This window comes from Dendrobates tinctorius, unplaced genomic scaffold (assembly GCF_039654945.1).
Source record: "Dendrobates tinctorius isolate UK_male_01 unplaced genomic scaffold, ASM3965494v1 ptg000235l, whole genome shotgun sequence".
Taxonomy (NCBI): domain Eukaryota; kingdom Metazoa; phylum Chordata; class Amphibia; order Anura; family Dendrobatidae; genus Dendrobates; species Dendrobates tinctorius.
Genome location: NW_027361902.1, coordinates 1,392,769 through 1,419,243, shown reverse-complemented (window position 1 = coordinate 1,419,243; position 26,475 = coordinate 1,392,769). Strand labels below are relative to the sequence as shown.

The 26,475-nt window shown below is 50.7% G+C and overlaps 1 protein-coding gene across 3 annotated transcripts in view; it reads right to left on the bottom strand.

Annotated features, from left to right (window-relative positions):
- Positions 1-243: 243 nt before the first annotated feature.
- MFSD3 (major facilitator superfamily domain containing 3) overlaps positions 244-26,475 on the bottom strand; it is a 61,826-nt gene continuing 35,594 nt past the window's right edge. For all 3 annotated transcript variants that reach the window (XM_073556540.1, XM_073556541.1, XM_073556539.1), the window contains exons 4-6: positions 16,287-16,393; positions 6,084-6,193; positions 244-2,569 (exon numbers count right to left, since the gene is read on the bottom strand). In XM_073556540.1, coding sequence (XP_073412641.1) covers positions 2,396-2,569; positions 6,084-6,193; positions 16,287-16,393 — 391 coding nt within the window. In that variant the 3' untranslated portion in view covers positions 244-2,395. The remainder of the gene's footprint in view (positions 2,570-6,083; positions 6,194-16,286; positions 16,394-26,475) is intronic.

Sequence of the window (26,475 nt, the reverse complement as noted above, 5' to 3'; positions counted from 1 at the left end):
AATTTGGTATAACTGATTAGAAACGAAATAGCATTTCAGCCATCCATTAGAACTATCTGTCCCCTATCCCTCCCCTCCTGTTTTAGTCATTTCTACTAATGTTTTTAGTGATTGAATTAAAAGCTATATTTTAGGGAATTGTTTTTGTTTTCTGGTGTTTCAATTGACTCTATAATCCCATCAAAAATATTTTTTGAGGTCTGTTTTTTATCCCTCTGATCACAAAAAGTACGGACAGAGATGTAGAAAATGACATTCATTTCGGAATGATTCCACATTACAATGGAGAAAGCGGCTTTTGTTCTTTTTAGCCTTTTTGTGAGGTTAATGGAAAGTAGCAGAAAAGAAATAAGTAGAAAACAGATGAGCAGAAGAGAAAACATCAGATTCATGGAGACCGACATTCCTCACAACGATGGCACCTGGTTAGGAACTTCATTTGTTTTGTTCATTAAGGTCAAGAAAACAAGAAGGGGTAAGAGTCCAATTATGGCAAAGAAGTTTTACAATGTAGCCCTCACACTGACAATGCTGCACTGATACACTGCAACGAACCCACTCCTCTGATGCTCCACTGTGGGTCTTCTGTAGTTGCAGAGGTTCTTCACCTCTCAGAGCTGAGAACCGGAAGGTCCTGTGACCTTAGGATCATTCATCTGAAGAAAAGTCTCCAAATAAAATATCAAATAAGTATAAAGAGATAAAGAACTGATCATCCGGGAGCGCTGATGTCATCACAGGTAGAGAGGCCTGGTGGTGAGGTCATCACAGGTAGAGAGGCCTGGTGGTGGGGTCATCACAGGTAGAGAGGCCTGGTGGTGGGGTCATCACAGGTAGAGAGGCCTGGTGGTGAGGTCATCACAGGTAGAGAGGCCTGGTGGTGGGGTCATCACAGGTAGAGAGGCCTGGTGGTGGGGTCATCACAGGTAGAGAGGCCTGGTGGTGGGGTCATCACAGGTAGAGAGGCCTGGTGGTGGGGTCATCACAGGTAGAGAGGCCTGGTGGTGAGGTCATCACAGGTAGAGAGGCCTGGTGGTGAGGTCATCACAGGTAGAGAGGCCTGGTGGTGAGGTCATCACAGGTAGACAGGCCAGGTGGTGAGGTCATCACAGGTAGAGAGGCCAGGTGGTGAGGTCATCACAGGTAGAGAGGCCTGGTGGTGAGGTCATCACAGGTAGAGAGGCCTGGTGGTGAGGTCATCACAGGTAGACAGGCTGGTGGTGAGGTCATCACAGGTAGAGAGGCCTGGTGGTGAGGTCATCACAGGTAGAGAGGCCTGGTGGTGAGGTCATCACAGGTAGAGAGGCCTGGTGGTGAGGTCATCACAGGTAGAGAGGCCTGGTGGTGAGGTCATCACAGGTAGAGAGGCCTGGTGGTGAGGTCATCACAGGTAGAGAGGCCTGGTGGTGAGGTCATCACAGGTAGACAGGCCAGGTGGTGAGGTCATCACAGGTAGACAGGCTGGTGGTGAGGTCATCACAGGTAGAGAGGCCTGGTGGTGAGGTCATCACAGGTAGAGAGGCCTGGTGGTGAGGTCATCACAGGTAGAGAGGCCTGGTGGTGAGGTCATCACAGGTAGACAGGCCTGGTGGTGAGGTCATCACAGGTAGACAGGCCTGGTGGTGAGGTCATCACAGGTAGACAGGCCAGGTGGTGAGGTCATCACAGGTAGAGAGGCCAGGTGGTGAGGTCATCACAGGTAGAGAGGCCAGGTGGTGAGGTCATCACAGGTAGACAGGCCAGGTGGTGAGGTCATCACAGGTAGACAGGCCAGGTGGTGAGGTCATCACAGGTAGACAGGCCAGGTGGTGAGGTCATCACAGGTAGAGAGGCCTGGTGGTGAGGTCATCACAGGTAGAGAGGCCTGGTGGTGAGGTCATCACAGGTAGAGAGGCCTGGTGGTGAGGTCATCACAGGTAGACAGGCCTGGTGGTGAGGTCATCACAGGTAGACAGGCCAGGTGGTGAGGTCATCACAGGTAGACAGGCCAGGTGGTGAGGTCATCACAGGTAGACAGGTCAGGTGGTGAGGTCATCACAGGTAGACAGGCCAGGTGGTGAGGTCATCACAGGTAGACAGGCCAGGTGGTGAGGTCATCACAGGTAGAGAGGCCAGGTGGTGAGGTCATCACAGGTAGACAGGCCAGGTGGTGAGGTCATCACAGGTAGACAGGCCAGGTGGTGAGGTCATCACAGGTAGACAGGCCAGGTGGTGAGGTCATCACAGGTAGACAGGCTGGTGGTGAGGTCATCACAGGTAGAGAGGCCTGGTGGTGGTGATGGCATCACAGGTAGAGGCATACCTCTGAGCTCACATGACCGCAGCTAATAGCCGCGATGATACATATCTCCCCTCCAGGACTTGTCCGGAAGCCATCTTACAACAGGCAGAGGGCTCAGTGTAAGTTGGGTGGGAGTCTCTGGAGGTGCAAGATGGGCAGGAAGGAGAGAACAATAAACAGAGAGAAGGATGTGGAGACACCGAGAGAGTCCACCAGGAGTCCCGAGACCGCACTGAAAACCACTTTACCCAGAACCTCCAGAGAAGACAGAAGACTGTAGTGACTGGCCTGTGGGCGAGAAAATCAGGAGCAAATGTAAGTATGGTGTAACAACGTAACCCCAAAATTACTGCCGCCACCCCCGTACCCTGTGGTACAGCGGGGTAACCCCAATATTACTGCCGTCACCCCCGTACCCTGCGGTACAGCGGGGTCACCCCAATATTACTGCCGTCACCCCCGTACCCTGCGGTACAGCGGTGTCACCCCAATATTACTGCCGTCACCCCGTACCCTGCGGTACAGCGGGGTCACCCCAATATTACTGCCGTCACCCCCGTACCTTGCGGTACAGCGGTGTAACCCCAATATTACTGCCGTCACCCCGTACCCTGCGGTACAGCGGGGTCACCCCAATATTACTGCCGTCACCCCCGTACCCTGCGGTACAGCGGGGTAACCCCAATATTACTGCCGTCACCCCGTACCCTGCGGTACAGCGGTGTAACCCCAATATTACTGCCGTCACCCCGTACCCTGCGGTACAGCGGGGTAACCCCAATATTACTGCCGTCACCCCGTACCCTGCGGTACAGCGGGGTAATCCCAATATTACTGCCGTCACCCCCGTACGCTGCGGTACAGAGGGGTAATCCCAATATTACTGCCGTCACCCCGTACCCTGCGGTACAGCGGGGTAATCCCAATATTACTGCCGTCACCCCCGTACGCTGCGGTACAGAGGGGTAACCCCAATATTACTGCAGTCACCCCCGTACCCTGTGGTACAGCGGGGTAACCCCAATATTACTGCCGTCACCCCCGTACCCTGCGGTACAGCGGGGTAACCCCAATATTACTGCAGTCACCCCCGTACCCTGCGGTACAGCGGGGTAACCCCAATATTACTGCAGTCACCCCCGTACCCTGCGGTACAGCGGGGTAACCCCAATATTACTGCCGTCACCCCCGTACGCTGCGGTACAGCGGGGTAACCCCAATATTACTGCCGTCACCCCCGTACCCTGCGGTACAGCGGGGTAATCCCAATATTACTGCCGTCACCCCCGTACGCTGCGGTACAGAGGGGTAATCCCAATATTACTGCAGTCACCCCTGTACCCTGAGGTATAGCGGGGTAACCCCAATATTACTGCCGTCACCCCCGTACCCTGCGGTACAGCGGGGTAACCCCAATATTTCTGCTGTTAACTCCATACGCTGCGGTATAGCGGGGTAACCCCAATATTTCTGCTGTTAACTCAATACGCTGCGGTATAGCGGGGTAACCCCAATATTACTGCAGTCACCCCCGTACCCTGCGGTACAGCGGTGTAACCCCAATATTACTGCCATCACCCCCGTACCCTGCGGTATAGTGGTGTAACCCCAATATTACTGCCGTCACCCCCGTACCCTGCGGTATAGTGGTGTAACCCCAATATTGCTGCCGTCACCCCCATATGCTGCGGTATATAGGGGCTACCGTAAATTAATAAGTGCAACCTCTTTACACAATGGTGAGACACAGTATAATGAGGTAACCCTAATGTGGGACTCTGCTCTACACAGCCAACACTGCCTCCACATATCAGATCAGATCTCTCATGTCCTCCACTGTACAAGATCCCTGATCTCTCGTATCCTTTTCTGTATGGGATCCTCGATCTCTCATGTCCTCCCCTATATAACAACCCTATTCTCTCATGTCCTCCCCTGTATGAGATTCCCTGATCTCTCCTGTCCTCCCCTGTGTGAGATCCCAGATCTCTCGTCCTCCCCTTTATAACATCCCTGATCTCTCGTGTCCTCCCCTGTATAACATCCCTGATCTCTCATGTCCTCCTCCATACAACATACCCGATCTCTCATGTTATCCCCCGTATAACTCCCAGATCTCTCATGTCCTCCTCCATACAACATACCCGATCTCTCATGTTATCCCCCGTATAACTCCCAGATATCTCATGTCCTCCCCCGTACAACATACCCGATCTCCCATGTCCTCCCCTGTATAAGATCCCTGATCTCTCATGTCCTCCTCCGTACAACATACCCGATCTCTCATGTCCTCCCCTGATAACATCCCAGATCTCTCATGTCCTCCCCTGTGTGAGATCCCTGACCTCTCATGTTCTCCACTGTGTGAGATCCCTGACCTCTCATGTTCTCCCCTGTGTGAGATCCTTGACCTCTCATGCTCTCCCCTGTGTGAGATCCCTGATCTCTCATGTCCTCCCGATAACATCCCAGATCTCTCATGTCCTCCCATGTGAGATCCCTGACCTCTCATGTTCTCCACTGTGTGAGATCCCTGACCTCTCATGTTCTCCACTGTGTGAGATCCTTGACCTCTCATGCTCTCCCCTGTGTGAGATCCCTGATCTCTCATGTCCTCCCGATAACATCCCAGATCTCTCATGTCCTCCCATGTGAGATCCCTGACCTCTCATGTTCTCCACTGTGTGAGATCCCGGACCTCTCATGCTCTCCCCTGTGTGAGATCCCCGATCTCTCATGTTCTCCCCAGTGTGAGATCCCCGATCTCTCATGTTCTCCCCAGTGTGAGATCCCCGATCTCTCATGTTCTCCCCAGTGTGAGATCCCCGATCTCTCATGTTCTCCCCAGTGTGAGATCCCCGATCTCTCATGTTCTCCCCAGTGTGAGATCCCCGATCTCTCATGTTCTCCCCAGTGTGAGATCCCCGATCTCTCATGTTCTCCCCAGTGTGAGATCCCCGATCTCTCATGTTCTCCCCAGTGTGAGATCCCCGATCTCTCATGTTCTCCCCAGTGTGAGATCCCCGATCTCTCATGTTCTCCCCAGTGTGAGATCCCTGATCTCTCATGTTCTCCCCAGTGTGAGATCCCTGATCTCTCATGTTCTCCCCAGTGTGAGATCCCTGATCTCTCATGTTCTCCCCAGTGTGAGATCCCTGATCTCTCATGTTCTCCCCAGTGTGAGATCCCTGATCTCTCATGTTCTCCCCAGTGTGAGATCCCTGATCTCTCATGTCCTCCCCAGTGTGAGATGCCCTGACCTCTCATGTTCTCCCCTGTGTGAGATGCCCTGACCTCTCATGTTCTCCCCTGTGTGAGATGCCCTGACCTCTCATGTTCTCCCCTGTGTGAGATCCCCGACCTCTCATGTCCTCCCCTGTGAGATCCCCGACCTCATGTTCTCCCCTGTGTGAGATTCCCGACCTCATGTTCTCCCCTGTGTGAGATCCCCGATCTCTCGTCCTCCCGTGTGAGATCCCCGACCTCTCATGTTCTCCCGTGTGAGATCCCTGACCTCTCATGTCCTCCTCTGTATTAGATCCCTGATCTCTCGTGTTCTCCCCTGTGTGAGATCCCTGACCTCTCATGTTCTCCCGTGTGAGATCCCTGACCTCTCATGTCCTCCTCTGTATTAGATCCCTGACCTCTCATGTCCTCCTCTGTATTAGATCCCTGACCTCTCATGTCCTCCCCTGTGAGATCCCTGACCTCTCATGTCCTCCTCTGTATTAGATCGCTGACCTCTCCTCCTCACCTTTGTGAGATCCCTGACCTTTCCTCCTCCCCGTTCACACATTGGTACCTGTACTTTCTTGGGAGCGGCCCGGGTGCAGTGCATCATTAGGGTGAAGGTTGCAGTAGTGATCACACCAGCCAGGAAATTTTGCAGCACCAGAGTGAGGAGCAGACAATCTGAGGAACATGGAAATAATAATGAGCAGTGTCAGAGCTGTGTACACGGTGGAATGTGTGCGATCACTACTGGAGCCGCGTGACGTTGTATCCGGACACACGGGATCGCCATTAGGCTGTTCACATTACGTTCCTGCCACGTGCATGTGGCATCCTGAAGATTGGTGTCTGAATCCCTGGAAAATGAGACGGAAACTGACGGAGCCATTGCCTGTACTGAAATATATTCTGTATGTGATCCGCATCAGAGCCTGAGCACACAGGTGTAATACTAAACATGATCATCATAAATAAGTACACCTCCTGGGAATGGAACATTTGATCAGTGTCTCACTGAGTACAACAGTTTCCACATTCTCACAGTTCTCGGCTTCATAGAACAGTTTTCCTCAAAGCCTGACAGTGAGGTTATGATATAAACTCATTACAAAAGCTTCAGTTTACCCAAAAAATGAGTACACCCCCCATCAATAACTCCTCCTCTGGTATTGTGCGTGGCCTCCAAGATATGTCAGGAGGTACTAAGTCTTCTAGGCCTGGAACAACCACAGTGGCGACATATTACAGCGGCCATCTTTCTCCATCTCCAGAACGAGCTCTAGAGCCAGGATGCCGGAGGGACAGTGGTGAAAATTTGTCTCCAGGACTCCTTGTAGGGGTCCGGTTGTCAGGAGACACTTGGCCACCAAGTCACTATCAGCTGCTCTACAGAAGTGCAGCTGATGTGAGTTTTGTAAGGGCAGCATCTTCTCTGTTATCTTAAAGCAGCACATCTGTGACTTTTTAATACCATCAATGATATGTAGACCCCACCCCGACACCAGAAGCTCACGTGTCCCCCTCCACCCAGACACCAGCAGCTCACGTGTCCCCCTCCACCCAGACACCAGCAGCTCACGTGTCCCCCTCCACCCCGACACCAGCAGCTCACGTGTCCCCCTCCACCCAGACACCAGCAGCTCACGTGTCCCCCTCCACCCAGACACCAGCAGCTCACGTGTCCCCCTCCACCCCGACACCAGCAGCTCACGTGTCCCCTCCACCCTGACCCCGACACCAGCAGCTCATGTGTCCACCTCCACCCCGACACCAGCAGCTCATGTGTCCCCCTCCACCCCGACACCAGCAGCTCACGTGTCCCCCTCCACCCAGACACCAGCAGCTCACGTGTCCCCCTCCACCCAGACACCAGCAGCTCACGTGTCCCCCTCCACCCAGACACCAGCAGCTCATGTGTCCCCTCCACCCTGACCCCGACACCAGCAGCTCATGTGTCCACCTCCACCCCGACACCAGCAGCTCGTGTCCCCTCCACCCTGACACCAGCAGCTCGTGTCCCCTCCACCCTGACACCAGCAGCTCACGTGTCCCCCTCCACCCAGACACCAGCAGCTCATGTGTCCACCTCCACCCAGACACCAGCAGCTCATGTGTCCCCCTCCACCCCGACACCAGCAGCTCATGTGTCCCCCTCCACCCCGACACCAGCAGCTCATGTGTCCCCCTCCACCCAGACACCAGCAGCTCATGTGTCCCCCTCCACCCAGACACCAGCAGCTCACGTGTCCCCCTCCACCCAGACACCAGCAGCTCATGTGTCCCCTCCACCCTGACCCCAGCAGCTCGTGTCCCCTCCACCCCGACACCAGCAGCTCATGTGTCCCCGACAGCTCATGTGTCCCCCTCCACCCCGACCCCAGCAGCTCGTGTCCCCTCCACCCCGACACCAGCAGCTCATGTGTCCCCGACAGCTCATGTGTCCCCCTCCACCCCGACCCCAGCAGCTCATGTGTCCCCCTCCACCCCGACCCCAGCAGCTCATGTGTCCCCCTCCACCCCGACCCCAGCAGCTCATGTGTCCCCCTCCACCCCGACCCCAGCAGCTCATGTCCCCCTGACCACGACACCAGCAGCTTGTGTCCCCACCACCCCAACACCAGCAGCTTATGTGTCCCCTCCATCCTGACACCAGCAGCTCATGTGTCCCCACCACCCCAACACCAGCATCTCGTGTCCCCCCCACCCCGACACCAGCAGCTCATATACCCCTGCCCCAGCAGCTCATGTGCCCCCCCACGACACCAGCAGCTCATGTGTCCCCCTCCACCCAGACACCAGCAGCTCATGTGTCCCCCTCCACCCAGACACCAGCAGCTCGTGTCCCCTCCACCCTGACACCAGCAGCTCATGTGTGCCCCCCACCCACACACCAGCAGCTTGTGTCCCTCCCCCCACCAGCAGCTCGTGTCCCTCCCCCACCCAGACACCAGCAGCTCATGTGTCCCCTTCACCCCGACACCAGAAGCTCATATACCCCTGCCCCAGCAGCTCATGTTCCCCCCCACGACCCCAGCAGCTCGTGTGTCCCCCTCCACCCCGACCCCAGCAGCTCATGTGTCCCCCTCCACCCCGACCCCAGCAGCTCATGTGTCCCCCTCCACCCCGACCCCAGCAGCTCATGTGTCCCCCTCCACCCCGACCCCAGCAGCTCATGTGTCCCCCTCCACCCCGACCCCAGCAGCTCATGTGTCCCCGACAGCTCATGTGTCCCCCTCCACCCCGACCCCAGCAGCTCATGTCCCCCTGACCACGACACCAGCAGCTCATGTGTCTCCCCGACCCCAGCAGCTTATGTGTCCCCACCACCCCAACACCAGCAGCTTATGTGTCCCCTCCATCCTGACACCAGCAGCTCATGTGTCCCCACCACCCCAACACCAGCATCTTGTGTCCCCCCCACCCCGACACCAGCAGCTCATATACCCCTGCCCCAGCAGCTCATGTGCCCCCCACGACACCAGCAGCTAATGTGTCCCCCTCCACCCCGACCCCAGCAGCTCATGTCCCCTTGACCCCGACACCAGCAGCTCAGGTGTCTCCCCCACCCGTACAACAGGGATTGAAGCATGAGGAAGAAAATTTGCATATTCTAGGTGTTTTCTGGGAAAAGCGAAGAGTCTCCCTAAGCAAGAGGATTGTTGGATACAGCCGGGACCAGGTGCTTGGAAAGCATCGCCAAACCAGGGATTGAAGCTTGAGGAAGATAATTTGCATATTCCAGGTGCCTTCTGGGAAAAGCGAAGAGAACCTCCAAAAGCAGACGAGTGGAAGCATGTGACCAAAAGAAGCAAGAAGACCATGGAGACATCACCAACCACACAACTGAGAAACCGATACCAAGGCTTTGTGGAGGACGATGATGGTACACCTAAGGATGAGTCACTACCAGCAAGCAAAGAAGAAAAGGGCACACAGCAACACCCAGAAGTGACAACAAAAAGTACAGCCAAGAAGCGAAGAAGAGAGGTGGTGGGAGACTCACTACTGAGAGGCACAGAAGCAGCCATCTGCAGACCGGACATAACCGCAAGAGAAGTATGCTGCCTCCCAGGTGCGAAGATCCAAGGATGTGACCGATAGGATACCAAAGCTCATCAGTTCCAAGGACGTCCACCCATTTCTTCTGATACATGTTGGCACCAATGACGGAGGACCTACCGACAATCTGCAAGGACTTGGAAGAGTTGAGGAAGAAAGTAAAGGAACTGGATGCCCAGGTAGATTTTTCTTTTATCCTTCCAGTAGACGGGCATGGCAGCAGGAGATGGAACAGGATCCTTGATGCGAACAACTGGTCAAGACGATGGTGCAGACAACAAGGACTCGGATTCCTGGACCACGGTGTGAATTACCTGTACGACGGACTCCTCACCAGAGAAGGACTACACCTCAACAAACCTGGGAAACAGACATTCCCCAGAAGACTCGCTGCACTCATCAGGAGAGCGTTACACTAGAAGAGGAGGGGACGGGAAGAAAAACGTTAGACACGAACATGAAACCAGAAAATATACTGATGAAGGATATGAGGAGCGGCAAAGAAGACCAAAGACAACATACTCCGAAGGGAGGTAAGAAAATGTCTAAAACAATCCACAGGGAGGAGATTGGAACAGAACAAAATCCTCTACACTGCATGCTCGCAACCGCCAGAAGCCGGACAAACAAGATGGAAGAACTAGAAGCAGAAACATCTACAGGTGACTATGACATAGTGGGAATAACCGAGACATGGTGAGATGAAAGCTGTGACCGGGCAGGTAACTTACAGGGTTACAGTCTGCTTAGAAAGGATCGTAACAATCGGAGAGGAGGAGGAGGGGTTTGTCTTTATGTAAAGTCTTGTCTAAGGTCCACTTTAAGGGAAGATATTAGCGAATGAGGATGTCGAGTCCATATGGGCCGAAATACATGGAGGGAAAAATAGTAACAAAATTCTCATTGGGGTCTGTTACACCCCCCCCCAGATATAAAAGAAATCATGGAAAGTTTGCTACTAAGGCAGATAGATGAAGCTGCAGCCCATAATGAGGGTCTTGTTATGGGGACTTTACCCGGATATTAACTGGGAAACCGAGACCTGCGAAACTCATAAAGGCGACAGGTTTCTGCTAATAGCCAAGAATAATTATCTCTCACTATTGGTGCAGAATCCGACCAGAGGAGCCGCACTTTACACCTAATACTATCTAACAGACCGGACAGAATAACAGATCTGCAGGAAATAGCGGCCACAATATTGTACAGTGTCACTTGTGTTTCGCTCGGGGGACTTGTCAGGGAGTCACAAAAACACTGAACTTTAGGAAGGCAAAGTCTGACCAGCTGAGAGACGCCCTCAATCTGGTGACTGGGACAATGTCCTCAGAAATAAGAATACAGATAATAAATGGGAAATGTGTAAGAACATCCTAAATAGGCGCTGTAAGCGGTTTATACCTTGTGGGAATAAAAGGACCAGAAATAGGAAAAACCCAATGTGGCCAAACACAGAAGTAAGAGGGCGATTACCAGTAACAGGAAAGCATTTACACTACTAAAGCAGGACGGCCCCGCTGAGATCTAACAACTACAGGGAGAAAGTACTTTATCTAAAAAACTAATTACAGCTGCCAAAAAGGAAACAGAGAATCACAAAGGAGAGTAACACTAATCCCAAGCTGTTCTTCACCTATATCAATAGTAACAGAATCATAAGTGACAGTGTAGGAGCCTTATAAAACTGTGAGGAAAGAATGGTTGTAGATGATGAGGAAAAAGCGAATATATTACACACCTTCTTCTCCACGGTATTCACGGTGGAAAATGAAATGCCGAGAGACAAAGAAAACCCGATATTAAGGGTCACCAATCTAACCCAAGAAGAGGGGCGAAACCGGCTACATAAGATTACAATAGATAACTCTCCGGGTCTGGATGGCATACACCCACGAGTACTAAGAGAACTAAGTAATGTAATAGACAAGCCATTATTTCTTATGTTTAGGGACTCAATAGTGACGGGGTCTGTTCCACAGGACTGGCGCACAGCAAATGTGGTACCAATATTCAAAAAGGCTCTAAAAGTGACCTGGAAATTATAGGCCAGTAAGTCTAACCTCTATTGTTGGTGAGATATGTGAAGGGTTTCTGAGGGACGTTATTCTGGATGATCTCACTGAGAATAACTGTGTAACTCCATATCAGCATGGGTTTATGAGGAATCGCTCCTGTCACACCAATCTAATCAGTTTTTATGAAGAGGTCAGCTATAGACTGGACCCAGGTGAGTCACTGGACGTGGTAGATCTTGATTTTTCCCAAAGCGTTTGATACCGTGCCACACAAGAGGTTGGTACACAGAATGAGAATGCCGGGTCTGGGGGAAAATGTGTGTAATGGGTAAGTAACTGGCTGAGTGATAGAAAGCAGAGGGGGGGGTTATAAATGGTATATTCTCTAACTGGGTCGCTGTGACCAGTGGGGACCGCAGGGGTCGGTGTTGGGACCTCTTCTCTTCAACATATTTATTAACGATCTGATAGAAGGTTTACACAGTAAAATATCGATATTTGCAGATTATACAAAACTATGTACAGCCGTCAATACAAGAGAGGATAGTATTCTGCTACAGATGGATCTGGATAAGTTGGAAACTTGGGCCGAAAGGTGGCAGATGGGGTGTAACAATGATAAATGTAAGGTTATACACATGGGAAGAAGGAATCAATATCACCATTACACACTGATCGGGAAACCACTGGGTAAATCTGTCATGAAGGACTTGGGGATCCTAGTTACTGATAAACTTACCTGGAGCAGCCAGTGCCAGTCAGCGGCTGCCAAGGCAAACAGGATCATGGGGTGCATTAAAAGAGGTCTGGATCCACATGATGAGAGCATTATACTGCCTCTGTACAAATCCCTGGTTAGACCGCACATGGAGGACTGTGGACAGTTTTGGGCACCGGTGCTCAGGAATGATATAATGGAACTAGAGAGGGTACAAAGGAGGGCAACAAAATTAATAAAGGGGATGGGGGAACTACAATACCTAGAGAGATTAGCAAAATTAGGATTATTTAGTCTAGAAAAAAAGACAACTGAGGGGCGATCTAATAACCATGTGTAAGTATATAAGGGGACAATACAAATATCTCTCCGAGGATCTGTTTATGCCAAGGAAGGTGACGGTCACAAGGGGGCATTCTCTGCGTCTGGAGGAGAGAAGGTTTCTCCACCAACATAGAAGAGGATTCTTTACTGTTAGGGCAGTGAGAATCTGGAATTCCCTGCCTGAGGAGGTGGTGATGGCGAACTCAGTCGAAGGGTTCAAGAGAGGCCTGGATGTCTTCCTGGAGCGTAACGATATTGAATCTTACAGTGAGTAGGTTCTTTAGAAGGACGCAGATCTCGGGATTTATTCTGACAGAATTTTATAGGCTGAACTGGATGGACTAATGTCTTTTTTTGGCCTATGTTACCAGCAGCTCATGTGTCCCCCCCCCACCCCGACACCAGCAGCTCGTGTCCCTCCCCCCACCCCAGCAGCTCATGTGTCCCCTCCACCCCGACACCAGCAGCTCATGTGTCCCCTCCACCCCGACACCAGCAGCTCGTGTCCCTCCCCCCACCCCAGCAGCTCATGTGTCCCCTCCATCCCGACACCAGCAGCTCATGTGTCTCTCCCCCCGATAGCTCTCCCCCCGATAGTAGCAGCTCATGGGTCCCCCACACCCTGACCCCCCCACCTCAACACCAGCAGCTCATATACCCCTGCCCCAACAGCTCATGTGCCCCCCCGACACCAGCAGCTCATGTGTCCCCCTCAATGATACCATGTGTGGGGGGAGGCCTCCCTCACTAGAGGCACCAGGCATCTGGAAAGATGAATTTAGAAAACTACATAGTGCTTACAGTGAAACTTGGTGGTCATGTTCTTATCTGGGGGGACATGAGCTGCTGGTGTCGGGGGGCACATGAGCTGCTGGTGCCCTGTTTAAACAGACTGAAGAAAATACGGTCTGAGCAAGTTCAGAGAAGAGCGACCAAGATGGTGAGCGGACTGCAATGTATGTCTTACGAGGAACGGTTAAAGATCTGGGAATGTTTAGATGCAAAAGAGAAGGCTGAGAGGAGACTTAATAGCTGTCTACAAATATCTCAAGGGCTGTCACATTGTAGAAGGATCATCTTTATTCTCATTTGCACAAGGAAAGACTAGAAGCAATGGGATGAAACTGAATGGGAGGAGACACAGGTTAGATATTAGAAAAAAAACTGACAGTTAGAGTGATCAATGAGTGGAACAGGCTGCCACGAGAAGTGGTGAGTTCTCCTTCAATGGAAGTCTTCACACAGAGGCTGGACAGACATCTGTCTGGGATGATTTGGTGAATCCTGCATTGAGCAGAGTTTTGGACAGTGTGACCCTGGAGGTCCTGATGACCCTGGGGGTCTCATCCAACTCTAACATTCTATGATGCTATGAAAGGACTAATGATCGATAATGGTTTATAGATTGCTGGTCGTTTAGTGTTGACCTTGTAAGCACACCCCAATACAGTATCCTATACCATACCCCTATACAGTATGCTACACAGCCCCTTATACAGTCCCAACAGTGCCCCTATTAACACCCCATACAACATCCTATGCAGTACGCTATACCCTGTAGTTGTTACAGAAGCACAACTCCCCAGCTGGCTTTGGCATCAACACTATGTGACTGGATCAGCCACTTTTGGACTCTTCAATAAATCCCAGACTCAGCATCCACTTCACCTCTTTCGAGATCACCTCTCACCAGGCTTCTGGGATCTGATAGTGCTTCAGATTGACTTAAACATGAGGCTCCGTGAGAACCTCATGCTCTATGACCTGAGTAAGATCTGGTAATTCAGAGAAGAGGTCTCTATTTCAGTGCAACAGCTCCCAGCACTGTTTCTTTTTGGGGGCATGACAAAGTCTCAGGCACCTCGATATCTTTCATGTTGACTTCTGACTTGGCCAACAAAGCAGCATGATTAGGTTACTTGGTAAACATGGTGAGGCTTCCTTTTCCCTGGTTGGTGAACTTTGTAGTTGACTTTGCCAATCTTCTTCACTTCTTCTAGGGGGCCTGCCAGTTGGCCAGGAACTAGCTTACCTCCTGCAGTCCATCTGAGTCACATGCTCTACCACACTTCTGTAGGGTGTGGTCTAGGCTTCCAAAAACTCTTTTCCCACATCAAGGAGTCCACGGGGATTGTCAGCCATGCAGCAGTTCAAATGGGGAGAAGCTTGTGGAAATAGGCTGATGGAGAATAGATAGGCAAGTAGACAGTCTCAGACCCAGCTGTACTTCTCTACCATCTTCTTCGATACAAGCTAGTGGACATGGCCGACAGGGCCACGGCCTCGCTCAATAGAAGTGTATGGAGCAAGGACACCTACAGGAAGGGAGAATGTCTAACTCATACATACCTTCAGTCCCGATTCAGAAACCGGTGAATCCCCGCGGCACAGTGTGTGCGCTGGGGGTAGTCATAAGTATGCATTCACGCAGAGTAACTGCAGACTTAAAGGGGTTGTCCGGTCCAAACCGATAAGTCATAATAGGCTTTTTGTGGTTCCCAGTCAAATATGGTGCCAGCACCTCAGCCTGCGTATTTAATTTCTCTCAGTCCACTACCCTCTGACATCATCATGCGGAGTTATCTTTGCAACAAGCCTCTTACTATTTTTCTCACCTGTGTCTCTTCGGTTTGGAGGAGTCAGTTTCCCTGGCCGGGAGCATCTTTGCCAAGAGCGTCATCTGCTGCCACTGTTGTTGCTGCTGTTGATCTACTTGTTGCACTAACAGTTTATTAATCTCGTACTGTGCTTGCTGTTGCATGTTGGCCTGGACCAGCTGCTTGATTAGCTCCTCCATGGCTTCAGACCAAGCTTTAAAAGCCAAGGCTGCCTTCACCCAGAACAAACAGTCTTTCCAGCAATTACCTGTGTTCCTTGATATTCACTGCCCGCATTCTCCACCAATTGTAGGAATTCAGTCATTTTTTACATAAGCGGTGTTCACACAAGCTCACGGTACCTTTGTCCAAACCGGCAGATTTGTAAAAGTTTATAAGTGTGCACCATAAACAAATGTACACCTCTTCCAGCACAAAACAAAAACCGTCAGTGCAGCAATTTGGCTCCATCGTTTCATTATCACAGGGCTTAGTCCCAACCAACTCTGCCAGTCGTTCCAAAATCTGGGCCCATTAGAAACACCTCTCAGAACTATACGCAGTGGTGCCTGCTTCTCCGGGTTTCACGTCACCATGGCTAGGCACCTGGGAGACACATACACTCCATCCAGGATCTGTCCAGCTACTTTCTTACAATATATAATGTACGGATGATACAGGTGGCGTACTCCACTATGCTGTGCACTGTGGGTGATCACTCTTAAGGACACGGTTGCACTCACATAACTGTATGCACTCTTAGACCCTGATTATATTGTTGTACTTACAACATATCTGTAACCATTACTACATTGAGTGGAGCAGGACTCTTATTCTGTGGTGGCCGGATCAGGACAGTGCAAGTGCAACCTGGCCGCCTCCTGTCACCACCTGATGTGGTGGAGCCTTGTACACGTGAGAGGCGATGCTGAAGCAGGACGTGTGTCATCACGGTCAGATCATGTGCACGTGATCTGTATGTGTGATCGCAGTCATGGCTTCTCATCACCTGATGGGGACCTTAGGACTCATCTACATAAAAGGTCTTGTGACTCTCTTACCTTTTACAACACTGGTGTCTTCACCCAAGGAAATGATGAGTAAAGTCTGAAGAACAAGACAGGAGAGCCGGAGCAGGAACAGCATCCTAAGCAGCGCAGGCACCGACCTGAGAAAGAGAAGGCAAGCGATGAAAACATTGCAGCCTGCCCAACCTGGAGAAGTCATCTCCACGCAGCAAAGGTTGCCCCACCAACTCAGACCCCGGTGTATGAGTGATAATTCACCCTACTGTATCAATCTGCTGAGGGATCAGGTGAGTCACACTGCAGTTGTGGCTACAGATCGGTAGGATGCCTTAAATGTATAAGAGTAACAATCTTTGCTTTTCTGATCTTGGCTTGTATCATCCTACTGCCACCTCCAGAGCTGGAGTCACAAGCCTGATCTCTACCACCTCCAAAGCTGGAGTCACAAGCCTGATCTCTACCACCTCCAGAGCTGGAGTCACAAGCCTGATCTCTACCACCTCCAGAGCTGGAGTCACATTTCTGATCTCTACCACCTCCAGAGCTGGAGTCGCAAGTCTGATCTCTACCACCTCCAGAGCTGGAGTCGCAAGTCTGATCTCTACCACCTCCAGAGCTGGAGCCACAAGCCTGATCTCTACCACCTCCAGAGCTGGAGCCACAAGCCTGATCTCTACCACCTCCAGAGCTGGAGTCGCAAGTCTGATCTCTACCACCTCCAGAGCTGGAGTCGCAAGTCTGATCTCTACCACCTCCAGAGCTGGAGTCGCAAGTCTGATCTCTACCACCTCCAGAGCTGGAGTCGCAAGTCTGATCTCTACCACCTCCAGAGCTGGAGTCGCAAGTCTGATCTCTACCACCTCCAGAGCTGGAGTCGCAAGTCTGATCTCTACCACCTCCAGAGCTGGAGCCGCAAGCCTGATCTCTACCACCTCCAGAGCTGGAGCCACAAGCCTGATCTCTACCACCTCCAGAGCTGGAGCCACAAGCCTGATCTCTACCACCTCCAGAGCTGGAGCCACAAGCCTGATCTCTACCACCTCCAGAGCTGGAGCCACAAGCCTGATCTCTACCACCTCCAGAGCTGGAGCCACAAGCCTGATCTCTACCACCTCCAGAGCTGGAGCCACAAGTTTATCAATGCCGTGCAGGAGAGAGGGATCAGCGCATGACAGAGGACCCCGCTGGATCAGCACTACACCTGAGTACTGAATAAAAGCACTTACCCTATAGGGTTATATACCCTCTAACCCCAACGTCTCAGCCACTTATTCTGTAGGGTTATATACCGTCTAACCCCAACATCACAGCCAATTACCCTATAGGGTTAAATACCGTCTAACGCCAACGTCTCAGCCACTTACCCTATAGTAGGCCTGGGCAAACTGCGGGGCCCCCTGAGTGTCTCCCGTGCGGGGGGCCGCTGATGCTCACAGTCAGAGGGCTGGAGTCCTCACCTTTGTATGTGAGGGTTAACCCTTACCTCCCTTTTTGCTCCCAGCTTGTGCTGTTGTATGTCCTGTGCAGGAGAGGTAAGGGTTAAGTCCCCCATAGTGCTCCCCCTGTGATCTGTGGCTTATCACTCCAGTCCATAGACTGCAGTAAGGATTCCCACCCCGATGTGATGTGGAGCTCTGCATGTGGAGTGGAGGTGGGAGAAAACTTTTTTTCCAATGTTCCCAGTTTATTGCTTGATCACTTCTATTACGTGTTACGATCAGCTTCATTATAACAAGTATTGTCAGGCCGTGTTCACGTGACTAACATTTGTCCAAGTGCTGTCCGTGACAAGAAAATAAACCCGACCTCAGACAGAGCGTGAGGAGCAATGTTAAGTAATTGGGCTATCCAGATTACAGTCAGAAAACGTCTGTGAGAAATGTCACAACACCCACCTGTGTCACAGCACCCGCCAATGTCACAGCGCCCACCGGTGTCACAGCGCCCACCGGTGTCACAGCGCCCACCGGTGTCACAGCGCCCACCGGTGTCACAGCGCCCGCCAGTGTCACAGCGCCCGCCAGTGTCACAGCGCCCGCCAGTGTCACAGCGCCCGCCAGTGTCACAGCAGCCGCCAGTGTCACAGCAGCCGCCAGTGTCACAGCAGCCGCCAATGTCACAGCGCCCGCCAATGTCACAGCGCCCGCCAATTTCACAGTGCCCGACAATTTCACAGCGCCCGACAATTTCACAGCGCCCGCCAATGTCACAGCGCCCACCGGTGTCACAGCGCCCGCCAGTGTCACAGCGCCCGCCAATGTCACAGCGCCCGCCAGTGTCACAGCGCCCGCCAGTGTCACAGCGCCCGCCAGTGTCACAGCAGCCGCCAGTGTCACAGCGCCCGCCAGTGTCACAGCGCCCGCCAGTGTCACAGCGCCCGCCAGTGTCACAGCAGCCGCCAGTGTCACAGCAGCCGCCAATGTCACAGCAGCCGCCAATGTCACAGCGCCCGCCAATGTCACAGCGCCCGCCAATTTCACAGTGCCCGACAATTTCACAGCGCCCGACAATTTCACAGCGCCCGCCAATGTCACAGCGCCCACCGGTGTCACAGCACCCAATGTCACAGCACCCGCCAATGTCACAGCGCCCACCGGTGTCACAGCACCCGCCAATGTCACAGCACCCGCCAATGTCACAGCACCCGCCAGTGTCACAGCGCCCGCCAGTGTCACAGCGCCCGCCAATGTCACAGCACCCACCAGTGTCACAGCACCCACCAGTGTCACAGCGCCCGACAATTTCACAGCGCCCGACAATTTCACAGCGCCCGCCAATGTCACAGCGCCCACCGGTGTCACAGCACCCACCAATGTCACAGCACCCGCCAATGTCACAGCGCCCACCGGTGTCACAGCACCCGCCAATGTCACAGCACCCGCCAATGTCACAGCGCCCGCCAATGTCACAGCGCCCGCCAATGTCACAGCGCCCGCCAATGTCACAGCGCCCGCCAATGTCACAGCGCCCGCCAGTGTCACAGCACCCACCAGTGTCACAGCGCCCGCCAATTTCACAGCGCCCGCCAATTTCACAGCGCCCAGTGTCACAGCACCCGCCAGTGTCACAGCGCCCACCAGTGTCACAGCGCCCACCAGTGTCACAGCGCCCACCAGTGTCACAGCGCCCACCAGTGTCACAGCGCCCACCAGTGTCACAGCGCCCACCAGTGTCTTCTGTATGTCAGATCAGACTCGCCTGTTGAGGTCTATGGGTGTGCAAAAATAAAAAAATTGGCTCCCATATGAATCATCCATAGAGCGTCCGATTATTCTGGATACATTGCCATTGCTGACGCTGGATTTCTTCTTTTACATTTATTCACTTCTGATATATAAACATGGATGCCGTACGGATGACAGAGGGAAAGTCGTCTTTTTCTGGATGAAAATCACGATTTTTTATACGCTCATGTAAACTTCGCCACATAGGGCACTGCGTCACATAAGGTGATGAAATTAATAATATGCAGAATTAAAGGGTGATCCGAAACCCAAGGAGGCGACTCCCAGACGAAATTCAGTCATCACTTTTCTAATATACACTGTGTTCCAAAATATTATGCAGAAACTATTTCCTCCTATTTCCTCTACATTCCCTCTATGAATTGCCGTCATTGTTATTTTCCAGTCATCTAATATTCTAGTATAATTGTAATGTTTTTGAACAAACTGCCTATGAAAACAGGATATTTTTAAAAAGAAAACCCTCAAAATGCATGTTCCAAATTATTATGCACAGCAGAGTTTTCAACCTTTTTATTTTTATTTTGAACAAAACAATGGTGAATTGTGAAGTTATCAGTATTATCAGCTTATTACAGAATGACATCAAACAGTTTTCAGGTCAGACCTTTCTTCTGGGTGATGTTACATTTGCACATAGGACCCTTGTTGGAAAGAAGCTTCTGAACTCTCTCGTCCATTGAATTTGTCAGTTTTTGGACGGTTTGTGCTTCAGTTGTTTTGCCTGTGGACAGAATTCCCTCCCAGAGCTGTTGCTTAGATGTGAGCTGCCTCCCGCCATCATAGACGGTCCTTGTGATGATGCTCCAGAGGTTCTCAATGGGGTTGAGGTCAGGGGAAGATGGTGGCCACACCAGAAGTTTCTCCTCTTTTATGCCCATAGCAGCCAGAGATGCAGATGTGTTATTTGCAGCATGAGACGGCGCATTATCAGGCATGACAATGATCTTGCTGCGGAAAGCACGGCTCTTCCTCTTGAACCATGGCAGGAAGTGCTGTTCTAGAAACTCCACATAGATTATGGAGTTCATCTTTACTGCTTCAGGGACCCTAAAGGGGCCGACAATCTCTCTCCCCATGATTCCAGCCCAAAACATTACTCCATCTCTTCCTTGTTGGCGCCGTAGCCGTGTTTTCATGGGGTGTCCATCAACCAGCCATCCTCCACTCCATCCATCTGGACCATCGAGCGTTGCACGGCACTCATCGGTCTTCATGTCTCGTTTGGCCCACTGGAGCCGTTTCTGCTTGTGTGCAGTGGATAGAGGTGGTCGACAGGACGGCTTACACACAGCTGCAAACCTCTGAAGGACCCTGCGTCTTGTTGTTCGGGGGGACGTTGGAGGCACCAGCAGCTTCAAAAACTTGTCTGCTGCTAGGACAAGGCATTTTTGCAGCTGCTCTTTTAACCTGACGCAATTACCTGTTGGAAAGAGTCCTCAATTTTTCCTTATCAGCCGCACACGTGTGTGCTGGGAATCAGTTACATACTTCTTGATTGTGCGATGATCACGATGAAGGGTCTTGGCAGTGTTGATTGAAGTCATGCCTTGACCTAAATACTCCACAATTTGTGGCTTCTCAGCAGCCGACACATCCTTTTTCTTTCCCATTCTGGCAAAAAATGTCGGCTGCTTAATAATGTGGAACAGCCTTCTTCAGTAGTCTTGCCTTTATTTGGACACATCGGCCAAACTAATGTGCACAGGTCTCTGCAATTGCTCTCAGTGATATAAAGAGCCCTGACACACATCACCAGCAATGAGTGTAAAGGACAAAAACATTCTAACCTTATCACTCCGAAACTCGTTTTGCATAATAATTTGGAACACAGTATATTTCAATTAAAACATTTCTACCATTCCCGCTCTACTCTAACTTCCTGTCTGCTTGTGGGTTTTTTAAACTTCCAATGACATTTCTTTGAGCATCCCAGTGCATTTTGGGGTACTCACACGGGACATCATCAGGGGGTAAAGGCTGATGTCACTGCCACAGCTGCTTTCCCCACCATGAAAAGAAGCATCCTCTGTTTCAGAGACTGGACTGGCCCCTGCCGGGTCATCTCTTCTCCTTAGAGCCAGCAAGTGAGCGCACTGTCACTGTGCATTCAAAGGAATATAGCACAGGGAGCGCACTGTCACTGTGCATTCAAAGGAATATAGCATAAGAATCTCATACTGAGTATACATCACACTTTACGAACGACACATCATCAGGTGAGCAGGACTAGCCGAACACAATGTCACAGCACCCACCGGTGTTATGAATGAGTCACCGTAGGAGGCAAAAACAGAAATGCTAGCTAAGTCCAGAAAACCAGAGAAGTTGGCAGCTATCGGATTGCAGACCCCTGAACCTATCAACAACAACTAGCAATAGCCGTGGGGGGTTCCTACGATGCCCTAGACCCCTTGATCACAGCCGGAGAACTGCCTAGCCTAAAGACAGAAAGGGAAATCTAAACTGCCCCAGAGCAGACCCCAAAGCAATAGGCAGCCCCCAACATATAATGACGGTGAAGCAAGAAGAAAAAACACTAACACAGATAGAAAGATAGACTGAGCAAATGATGGGGCCCAAGCTAACTAGACAGGACAGGATAGGAAAGCTGCTGTCTGCAATCCGCGAAAAACCCTATCAAAATAAGAGCCAACGGACTGACAGGGAAAAACAGGCCCTGAAGACGCTAGGCTTCAAAAAGACTATGTCAGTACTCAGGTATTTTCTGAAGACAGAGCAAACCGACAAAAAGGAATTCAGCTCACCCCAGCAGGGAATGGCAGAATCCAGAAAAGCAAGGAAAACTAAAACCAAAACACAAATGCAAAAAGGCAAAGCAGAAAACTTAGCTTTTGAGGAGCAGGAATCAGACTGGTCTCCTAGAATTCCACAGAGAAATCACCAGCGAGGCAGAAGGGCGTCGGCTGCCTTATATCCAGTCAGAGATCACCGTCGCCCAGTCATCCTCCCCCAGCTCAGGTGCTTGATAATCAGCCTCAATACCTTCCTTCACCAGAAGAGGGAGTTCATCAGACCTCAATGGTGAAGGGGAAAATGAACTCACAACAGTACCTCCCCCTTGAGGAGGGGTCACCGAACCCTCATCCAAGCCACCAGGGCGATCAGGGTGAGCCCGATGAAAGGCACGCACCAATCTTTTGGCATGAATATCAGAGGCAGAGACCCAGGAATTATCCTCCTGACCATAACCCTTCCACTTAACCAAATACTGGAGTCTCCGTCTAGCCAGATGGGAATCCAGTATCTTCTCTACCTCATATTCCATGTTACCTTCAACCAATACAGGGTCCGGAGGTGCCACCCCAGGAGCAACTGGTTCAACAAACCTCTTCAACAAGGACTTATGAAACACATTATGGATTTTAAATGTGACAGGAAGAGCCAACCGAAAAGAGACCGGATTAATAATCTCCAAAATCTTGTAAGGCCCAATAAATCTAGGCTTAAACTTAGGAGAAGCCACCTTCATAGCGATATTTTTTGATAACCAAACCATATCACCCACCTTAAACTGGGGACCAACGGTCCTATGCCGGTTGGAAAACCGCTGGGCCTTTTCCTGGGAGCGAGATAACTTATCAACCACTTGGTCCCAGATCAGGTGCATTCTCTCCATCACAGTGTCAACACCTGGGCAGGCAGAAGGCTCCATCTACCCTGAAGAAAAATCGAGGATGAAACCCAAAGTTACAAAAAAAAAAAAAAAAAAAAAAAAAAAGGTGACATCAAAGTGGCAGAACTAGCTCTATTATTTAAAGCAAATTCGGCTAAGGGCAAAAATGAAACCCAATCATCCTGATCAGCGGAAATAAAACATCTCAAATACGACTCCAAGATCTGATTTGTTCTCTCCATCTGCCCATTGGTCTGAGGGTGAAACGCAGAGGAGAAGGACAACTGAATTCCCAGCTTGGAACAGAAAGTCCTCCAAAATCTAGACACAAACTGAACTCCTCTGTCAGATACAATGTTCTCAGGAATCCCGTGCAAGCGAACCACCTGTTGCAAAAACAGGGGCACCAACTCAGAAGAAGATGGCAACTTAGGGAGTGGTACAAGATGAACCATCTTAGAGAACCTATCACAAATCACCCAAATAACAGTCATTCTCTGAGAGACAGGCATATCAGAGATGAAATCCATTGAAATATGGGTCCATGGCCTCCTGGGGACCAGCAAAGGCATCAACAACCCACTAGAGCGAGAACAAGGTTTAGATCGGGAGCAAGTCCCACAGGACTGCACAAAATTCCTGACATCACGAGACAAGGCGGGCCACCAAAAAGACCGACTCACCAGATCTCTAGTACCAAAAATACCTGGATGACCAGCCAATGCAGAGCAATGAACTTCAGACATCACTCTTCTTCCACTGGTCAGGAACATACAACTTTCCACTTGCTACAACTCTCAGGTTTGTCCTCCTGGAACTCTTCCAGAGCACGTCTCAAATCGGGTGAGATGGCAGAAAGAACTACTCCTTCACCTAAGATGGTAGCAGGCTTGGTCACCACAGGAGAATCAGCAAAGAAGCTCCTAGAAAGAGCGTCAGCCTTGACATTCTTAGTGCCAGGAAGAAAAGAGACCACAAAATCAAAACGTGTAAAAAACAAGGCCCATCTAGCCTGTCTAGGGTTCAAGCGTTTGTCCGACTCCAGGTAAATCAAATTCTTGTGGTCAGTGAGGACCACGACTTGAGGTTTAGCTCCCTCCAACCAATGTCTCCACTCCTCAAATGCCCATTTCATGGCCAACAGTTCCCGATTCCCCACATCATAGTTACGTTCAGATGGGGAGAACTTTCGGGAAAAGAAAGCACAGGGATTCATTTTAGATGTTACAGCATCCTTTTGGGACAAAACAGCTCCTGCACCAATCTCAGAAGCGTCCACCTCTACCTGGAACGGGAGTGAGACATCAGGTTGCCGCAAAACCGGGGCAGAAGTGAATCTTCGCTTCAGCTCCTGAAAGGAAGAAACAGCCTCCGGAGACCAATTCAACACATCAGCACCCTTCTTAGTCAGATCAGTCAATGGCTTGGCAATACTAGAAAATTTTGCTATAAATTTCCGATAAAAATTAGCAAAACCCAAACACTTCTGGAGGGCCTTCAAAGAAGTGGGCTGAACCCAATCATAAATGGCCTGTACCTTGGCCGGATCAATTTCAATAGTTGACGGAGACAAAATAAATCCCAAAAATGAAATCCTCTGTACCCCAAAAAGGCATTTCGATCCTTTGACATACAGGGAATTCTCCCTCAAGATCCGGAACACCGTCCGAACATGTTCCACATGAGAATCCCAATCCTTGGAGAAGATCAAAATATCATCCAGATAGATAATCAAAAATTTATCCACAAAGTCTCGGAAAATGTCGTTCATGAAGCACTGGAAGACAGAAGGGGCATTAGTGAACCCAAAAGGCATCACCAGGTACTCAAAATGTCCCTCCGGAGTATTAAACGCCGTCTTCCATTCATCCCCCTGCTTAATGCGGATAAGATTATACGCCCCCCTGAGGTCAAGCTTGGTAAACCAGCAAGCACCTTTAACTCTGGAGAATAGATCCGAAATCAGGGGTAACGGATACTGATATTTAACAGTAATTTTGTTGAGGGCACGATAATCAATACAAGGCCTTAATGAACCATCCTTTTTGGCCACGAAAAAAAACCCAGCACCTAATGGTGACGAGGATGGTCTAATATGACCCTTCTCCAACGCCTCCTTAATATAGGACCGCATAGCCTCGTGCTCGGGTACAGATAAATTGAAGAGCCGACCCTTGGGAAATTTACACCCCGGGCTCAGTTCAATTGCACAGTCATAACTCCTATGGGGAGGCAAAGACGCAGACTCATTCTCACTAAATACATCATAAAAGTCCGCCAAATAGTCAGGAACATCATGTGACTGGGGAGAGGTGGAAAACACCGGAGCCTCACTAAAGGCACACCGACAACCCCAACTCACCACAGACACAGATTTCCAATCCAAAACTGGATTATGAATTTGCAACCAGGGAAACCCCAGAACAATGGTATCATGCAAATTATGCAACACCAAAAATCTGCAATTTTCTTGGTGGTCCGAGGCGACCCGCATTACCACCTGGGTCCAAAACTGAGGTTTATTTTTCGCCAAAGGAGTAGCATCAATCCCCCTCAAAGGGATAGGTGTCCGCAGAGGTGTCATAGGAAATCCACAACGTTTAGCAAAATCCAAGTCCATTAGGTTCAGAGCTGCTCCTGAATCCACAAAAGCCTTGGCGGAAAATGTGGACAGGGAGCAGATCAGAGTAATTGCCAGAAGAAACTTAGGTTGAACACCACCCACAGAAAACGTGTGTGCAAAACGTTTCTCTCGTTTAGGACAGACAGAAATAATATGCGAGGCATCTCCACAAAAAAAAAAAAACACAACTTATTACGCCTTCTGAACTCCCGACGTTGCTCCCTGGACAAAACTCTATCACATTGCATAGGTTCAGACATTCGTTCAACAGGTGGCCACACCTCTCGTGCAGTCCTGCGTTCACGTAAACGCCGATCAACCTGAATGGCTAATGACATAGAATCGTCAAGACCAGAGGGAACAGGAAATCCCACCATAGTATCTTTTACGGCTTCTGACAAACCCTTCCAAAAGAGAGCTGCCAAGGCATTATCATTCCAGGCAGTAAGGACCGCCCACTTTCGGAATTTTTGACAGTACAATTCTGCAGAATCTCGACCCTGGCTCAATGCCAGCAGGGTCTTTTCAGCCTGATCAATAGCATTAGGTTCGTCATACAACAACCCCAAGGCTTGAAAAAATGCGTTCACATTAGTCAGACTAGGATCATCAGGTTTCAAAGAAAACGCCCAATCCTGGGGATCGCCACGCAGCAAAGAGATGACAATTTTAACCTGCTGCGCGGAGCTCCCTGACGAGTTAGGCTTCAAGGCAAGA